The sequence below is a fragment of the Carassius gibelio genome, chromosome B6 (assembly GCF_023724105.1).
Source record: "Carassius gibelio isolate Cgi1373 ecotype wild population from Czech Republic chromosome B6, carGib1.2-hapl.c, whole genome shotgun sequence".
Classification (NCBI taxonomy): Eukaryota; Metazoa; Chordata; class Actinopteri; order Cypriniformes; family Cyprinidae; genus Carassius; species Carassius gibelio.
The window spans coordinates 424999-432890 of NC_068401.1; the positions used below are offsets into that span (position 1 = coordinate 424999).

Below are 7892 nucleotides of genomic sequence, written 5' to 3' on the forward strand. Positions count from 1 at the left end.
CAGTGTGTGTGTGTGTGTGTGTGTTCACTGCTCCGGGTTTGTGTTCACAGTGTGTGTGTGTGTGTTCACTGCTCCGGGTTTGTGTTCACAGTGTGTGTGTGTGTGTGTGTGTTCACTGCTCCTGGTGTGTGTTCACGGTGTGTGTGTGTGTTCACTGCTCCGGGTGTGTGTTCACGGTGTGTGTGTGTGTGTTCACTGCTCCGGGTGTGTGTTCACGGTGTGTGTGTGTGTTCACTGCTCCGGGTGTGTGTTCACGGTGTGTGTGTTCACTGCTCCGGGTGTGTGTTCACGGTGTGTGTGTGTGTGTGTGTGTGTGTGTGTGTTCACTGCTCCGGCTGTGTGTTCACGGTGTGTATGTGTGTATTCACTGCTCCGGGTGTGTGTTCATGGTGTGTGTGTGTGTGTGTGTTTACTGCTCCTGGTGTGTGTTCATGGTGTGTGTGTGTGTGTGTGTGTTCACTGCTCCGGGTGTGTGTTCACGGTGTGTGTGTGTTCACTGCTCCGGGTGTGTGTTCACGGTGTGTGTGTTCACTGCTCCGGGTGTGTGTTCACGGTGTGTGTGTGTGTTCACTGCTCCGGGTGTGTGTTCACTGCTCCGGGTGTGTGTTCACGGTGTGTGTGTGTGTTCACTGCTCCGGGTGTGTGTTCACGTTGTGTGTGTGTTTGTTTTCACTTCTCAGTGCTGTGTGTGTGTACTTGGATGAGTTAAATGCAGAGCACCAATTCAGAGTATGGGTTACAATACATTCCAAATAAAGAAAAAGAAGAATGATGGTCTTTACGTGGGTTGGATGAAGGTTGGCAGGACCACCAGTCTCAGTGAGTGAACAGATCTTCAGAGTCCCAAAAGCATTTACTTTAACACATGTCTGTGCATCTCTCAGCACAAGCACTACACACACGGTCTACACTCATGAAAGTGAAAGTGAACACACACACACACCTGGAGCAGTGGGCAGCCATTTTTTGCTGTGGCGCCCAGGGAGCAGTTTGGGGTTTGGTGTTCCTCTGTCGTGGTACTGAAGGCAGAACAGAGCGCTGTACATTAACTCCTCCACCTACAGTCCCTTCTGGTACAAGACTCAAACCCACAACCTTCCTGTCATGAGTCTGACTCTCTAACTATTAGGCCATGAGCCCCTTCATACACACACACACACACACACACACACTCTGCTCTCACTGGGCGCATCTCATTCACTGCTGTCAGTCAGTCAGAATGACTCTCCTCATACACACACTTCTGCTGCTGGAAATACTCTGTTATTCACGAGAGGCTCGTTCACACGAACAAATCAGATGCGCTTGAGTCAGTCGCAGTAATGCGCTTCTGAATATCATGTTAATGGTGACAGGAAATGCTGTTTTATAAATGTCTACTTCGCTCTGAGAAGGTATTTGTGCTTTTAGTAGGGGTTTAAGCAGTTTACGACACTGACGTGAGGGAGGTATGATGGCTGGCGTGGGATGCTAGCGGCCGTGGATGTGGGCAGCCTGTGGGTTTTGGGAGGTCCAAATGAGCTGTTATATACCAGCACCAGCGCAGCGCCGTAAAACCAGGAGAGAGAGTCACCTGCGGGCCGCTGGTCCGATGGAGGTGGACCTGCTCAAACCTGCACGGCACAATAAAACTCAAGCCTTGAGCGTCAGCTAATGCATTACGACAGTGTGAGCGTCTCTCCCGTCCACGTCATCTGTATTCAACAGAGCCGTCTGGCACCCGTCGTACACACTGACACACACAGATGCGTCCTGCGGTGGACAGGCCAGTACCAGAGCTGATTTATGGGCCTGCAGGCTTTAGGATGTACCAGGGTTTTATTAAACACCTTCTGGAGGCGCGGGCCTGACAGCGGCTGGATCCGTCCAGTTTAACAGTTTTTCAGGAGGTCAGTCAGAACTTCCTTTGACATGTGGCCAAGCAATTAAAGGAGGCTGAGGCTGGAACGCGATACAGACGTGCAGCGCCGGCTCTCAGCTGTTTTCGGCAGGGGCTCTCAAAAGTACCGACATTTTCTGCCAATATGTTCTCCATTTGATGGTGCAAGCGAGAGCAGCTTATAAACGCGGCGGGATGGATTTCACATGTGCAGCAGAGGAAGGCCTCGGTGGGAGGGATTCTCCGAGAGTGACCTCGATCGGAGCGGGATGTGCTGCACTTTTCTGTGTGGATCTCGCCGCTCGCTTACAGCTGGCTGTAAAAGCTCCACAGCCACAATTACTCCGACCGCTAGATTTATAAATCCCTCCTAATGTCACTGTGGATGCATTACGGCTCTAAATGGTGAAACTGATTGCTTGCCCCCTCTGTAACGGCACACTTGATGATTATAAATGAAATCATAAATAAGGCTGCTGGACTTTTACAGATTTTGGCACAGTAGACGTAGTAGTTCTGCCTGACCTGCGCAGGTCAACGTTTAACAGATTGCTGCTGTGGAGCGCGTCTGTGAGCAGAGAGCCGTGTTAAACATCATCATGATCTCCAGTGTTTCCTGCACAGGACAGCTGCTGCTGGCGAGGACCGATGTAGTCACGACCGACTCGAAAGAGATGCTTCTGATCCACACGGCTCATTTGGAAGAAAGGAAACGGACAGAGACTCAGATTAGCAAACACTGGCTGGAGACTCAGCTTTAACTTCAGCTGCACATCTGATCTCCTCAACTCGCTGTTTTAAAGTTACAGTACAAATATTTTTCAACTTAAATGAACTGACTTAATGATTCAGCCATAAAAAGGTGAAAGAATCAGTGTTTTAAATGAAACGTTTCAATAAATGCAACATACATTTTGTAAATTGTAGAACTATGTTTGATCCACATGTATCCAGTGGGATCATGTGTGTGAACGTTCAATAAATGCACTGTAGAAATAACTGCTGTTGACACTTGTTTTTATTTCTAATGTTGAGTCATTTAATTTACATGTTCCTCTAGAACTACATGTAGATACTGCAGGAGGCACAAGAATGAATGATAGAAAGTATTATAGATAACGTGTGTGTGTCCACTGGAATATCATCAGCTGCTCAGATTGAAGGCTAATGACAGATGTGAGAGATCACTAATGGAGTTGAACTATAAAAGTGAAGGCTGAGTTTACAGGTTTGCTCTGTGAGGACTTCTGCAGTCCTCCCTCCATCAGATCACATTAGGTAAACAGTGCTCAAGTGTGTTTTTGATAAACGCAATTTGCTGCTACGCTCTTTTCCAGTCTGAATGGTGTGTTCTGCCTCTTGTAAGTTAATTTGCCAAATCAACAGAAAGAATCGGGAGGTCTAATGAAAAGCAGTGTGCTGGCAGAGGAACAGCATGCCAGCGGTCAGCTCCAGAACACGCCGCTTTAATGTGGTGATCGCACGCTTGGAGTTTAAATGTTCGTTTCCATAAAAAACCCCACAAGCCTTTCCGCTGTGTTTTTAGGTCTTACTACTATTTCCTCCCTGAGGTTGGTTATCACACACACACACAGATTATGAGGAAACGTGTTTAAACGCTCCACTATCACACAGCTCTGCTCCGCTGACATGTCGACGAGCGACGGCAGGTTTGTGCTCCTCAGAACAGTTGCTAGGGCTGTTCTGGCCTCGACTCAAAGGCTTTACTGTTATTTTTAATACACGTATTACATGACTCTGCTCTGTCAACGGTTCAGAAAGAAGGAAATAGCAGAATGAATGTAAACAACATGAGCTTCCATGTTTTTCCTCATCAGCAGCCAGGCCAAGCACTGATTTGGTAATGAGACGTCAGCTGATATTTGTTGTTAAAGGGTTAAAATAATGGTCTCGCAGTGCTGCCGTTCACGCCTCAAGAAAACATATGAGCAGCTCAAAAGCTTCAATATACACACATACAGAAGCAGTATTGACACTGACTGAATGTATTATATCTCATAGTTTTCATGACTTTTTTATTATAAAATGTGGTAAATAGTCACACTGAAGAATGAGTGTATTTGTCCAACCTTAGCAGTGTATGTAGAAACACACACACACACACACACACACACACCATTTCCTACAATCAGAAACACAACCTGTCAAACACTCAGATGGTGTGAATAAACACTGAGCTCAGTACTATTTTTGATTTAACTGCACTGACTTCATTAGATGAGAAAAAAACCCGTCTTATATTTGAAGTTTGCATGAATTATTCTGTCATTTTCCTGTTTATTTCTGTGAATCTCTATTGTATAGAAATGAAGAAGACTTGAGTGATGAACATTGTATTCTCTCATTCACTGCAGATGTCCCGTCTGACTCGCTGAGGGACTTCTTCGTCCCAAACACGGCTCCAATTAACCAGCACAGGAAACACAAAACATGCCACAGCTGATGGTCGGCTTTCCCACTTTGATTAATGACCGAGAGTCTGAAGAACGCTTGCTAAAACAATTAGCAGAAGAAAGACGAATAACATGCTGGTGAAACCTGGAGCGAGTCCTGTTTAGATTTCAGCTCTGTATATTTGTATGGCAGCGCTGAAATGTTTTGTGCACTAGCGCTGGCAGAAAGTTCGCTTGCATTTGTTGATTCATTGTTAAGGTCTTAAATCAAAACCACAGCAAAGACCATGAGCTCTGCACTTGTGTTTTCACATTTTAATGGAACATACTGACTCTCTACGGCATCCATTAACTAACCATGTACAACACACACCTGACCAGAACGTAAAACACAGCAGAATCTATGAAAAACAATCATCACACATAAAACAGTAATCAATAAAACAATAATATAGACGTAAATGTAACTTCCAATTATAGAGTCTGTTACAGAAATATGTATTAAATGTCAGAAACACTGATACCTATCAAAGCTTCTAAATCACTATTAAACAGTTTATCATATGTGTTGTAACTATCCATTGTCCCATTTAGCAGTGTGTTCAGTCTTTAACCCTTCACTGATCCTCACGTCTGCTGCTCTATTCACATCCACACAGATCTGTCTCACATCTATGTCTGTCTGAAACACACCCAGAAACACTCTCACACACATCAAATCCTGTGGAATTATGCCACTCTCTGTGAAATCGTGTTTTACAAGTACTTTTACTTTAGGAGTTTGCCTTGTGCAGCCTGTCAATTAACGTCTGTGTCTCACTGATACGGAAGCATAACTGAGGCTGAGTGTGTGTAATCCTGATCTTGCTGTGTGTTTTAGGTCACATGAGCTCATACAGCATTAAGAGACATGACATATGAGTTCAGCGTGTCCCTGACCATCACACACACACTGCTGGACCCTTGTATGAGTGTGTGTGATTGGGTCATTTGTAGCTGCTAAGACACCACAATATACAATGAAACATTCTAATATAATATTCAACGAAACAATGAAACAAGCTGAAACTCGATCCATCAGAGGAGTCAACGTGTTCTTGTCTCTCTAATGGCCAATCGGCCGTTCTCTCTCTCTCTCTCTCTGTTGTCGCTAGTAATGGTTGTTATTATTCTGCACTGCTGCTGTTCTTATGAGACACAATACTCATGTTCACTGAACGCTGCTGTTACTGCAGTAAGACACTTTTAATGGCTTTTCTTGTTGCTTTTGGACAAGCATATCCTGATTTCTGCCATAAAGCTGCCAATCAAAATCACTCCATCTGGCTGAGGGTTTGCGCTGTAACCAGAGGAGTCATTCTGTCTGAATGTGAGCAGAGACCATGACAACTAGATGAGCCACAGACAGAGATCCCTTGTGAATACCTCATCACCTCGATGACCATCGGCCTAAGTCCTCTGCTCAATCTGACCTGAGCTGCAGCCTGGAATTAAAAATCGCCATGTTGGTTTTGTCTGGCAAGAGGAGATATGGCCCCCAAACTGAGTCTGGTTTATCCCAAGGATGTTTTTCTCCATTTTTTCTCAGTGTTACCCAGAAAACAGGATACAGGTTTAACTCATTCGAAATAGTTAGAAGTGATGATGTTACAGACCATTTCCTTGTATCGTGCATGCTGCGTATAACTGATATTAACTATATGTCGCAGCGTTACCGTCTGGGCAGAACTATTGTTCCAGCCACCAAAGAAAGATTCGCAAATAACCTGCCTGATCTATCTCAACTGCTATTTGTACCCAAAATACACATGAATTAGACAACATGACTGGCAACATGGGCACTATTTTCTCTAATAAATTAGAAACTGTTGCCCCCATCAAACTGAAAAAGGTTAGAGAAAAACGTACTGTACCATGGTCTCTCAAGAAAGTAACTCGTAGTCTTGAACGCAAATGGAGAAAAACTAACTTGGAAGTTTTTAGGATTGCATGGAAACACAGTATGTCCAGCTATAGACAGGCTCTAAAAACTGCTAGGGCAGAGCATATATACAAACTCATAGAAAATAACCAAAACAATCCAAGGTTTTTATTTAGCACAGTGGCTAAGTTAACAAATTACCAGACGCCACCTGATTCAAATATTCCACCAACGTTAAATAGTAATGACTTTATGAATTTCTTCACTGATAAAATAGATAACATTAGAAATACAATAGCGAATGTAGATTCTACAGCGTCTAATCCTTCAGTTTCATCCATCGCACCCAAAGATAAACTGCAGTGCTTTACAACCATAGGACAGGAAGGGTTAGGTTACCCAAACCCTAACCCTGACCTCGGAATAAGAGAGAAACAGACTAATATTAGCGTAGATGCCATTCTTCTAATGATGTAACAAGTACATCGGGTGTTATGGGAAGTTTTCCCAGTTCTGGTTTACCTAATTAATGCAGCCTAAAAATCCTTTAATGGATTTGGATATTAAAAGCATATTAGTATGTTATGTGTAAGCCAGGTTAAAGAGATGGGTCTTTAATCTAGATTTAAACTGCAAGAGTGTGTCTGCCTCCCGAACAATGTTAGGTAGGTTATTCCAGAGTTTAGGCGCCAAATAGGAAAAGGATCCGCCGCCCAGAATAATTTTGATATTCTTGGTATTATCAAATTGCCTGAGTTTTGAGAACGTAGCGGACGTAGAGGAGTATAATGTAAAAGGAGCTCATTCAAATACTGAGGTGATAAACCATTCAGGGCTTTATAAGTAATAAGCAATATTTTAAAATCTATACAATGTTTGATAGGGAGCCAGTGCAGTGTGGACAGGACCGGGCTAATATGGTCATACTTCCTGGTTCTAGTAAGAACTCTTGCTGCTGCATTTTGGACTAGCTGTAGTTAGTTTACTAAGCGTGCAGAACAACCACCCAATAAAGCATTACAATAATCTAACCTTGAGGTCATAAATGCATGGATTAACATTTCTGCATTTGACATTAAGAGCATAGGCCGTAATTTAGATATATTTTTGAGATTGAAAAATGCAGTTTTACAAATGCTAGAAACGTGGCTTTCTAAGGAAAGATTGCGATCAAGTAGCACACCTAGGTTCCTAACTGATGACGAAGAATTGACAGAGCAACCATCAAGTCTTAGACAGTGTTCTAGGTTATTACAAGCAGAGTTTTTAGGTCCTATGATTAACACCTCTGTTTTTTCTGAATTTAGCAGTAAGAATTTACTCATCATCCAGTTTTTTATATCGACTATGCATTCCGGTATTTCGGTAACACTTTAGAATAAGGTTCCAGTAGTTAATGTTAGTTAACTACTTTCGTTAACATGAACTAAGCAAGAACAATCCTAGCATTTATAAGTCTTAGTTCATGTTAATTTCAACATTTACTAATGCATTATTTAAATCAAAAGTTGGGCTTGTTAACATTAGTTAATGCACTGTGAATTACCATGAACTAACAATGAATAACTGTATTTTAATTAACTAACATTAACGAAGATGAATAAATACAGTAATACATGTATTATTCATTGTTTGTTCATGTTAATTAATACATTAACTAACATTAACTAATGGAACC

The 7892-nt window shown here is 42.8% G+C and overlaps 1 protein-coding gene across 1 annotated transcript in view; it reads right to left on the reverse strand.

The window, feature by feature from the left end:
- Positions 1–4934: 4934 nt before the first annotated feature.
- The window catches only part of LOC127959026 (solute carrier family 12 member 2-like), a 14766-nt gene continuing 11808 nt past the window's right edge, over positions 4935–7892 (reverse strand). The window contains exon 18 of the mRNA XM_052558030.1: positions 4935–4975. Coding sequence (XP_052413990.1) covers positions 4935–4975 — 41 coding nt within the window. The remainder of the gene's footprint in view (positions 4976–7892) is intronic.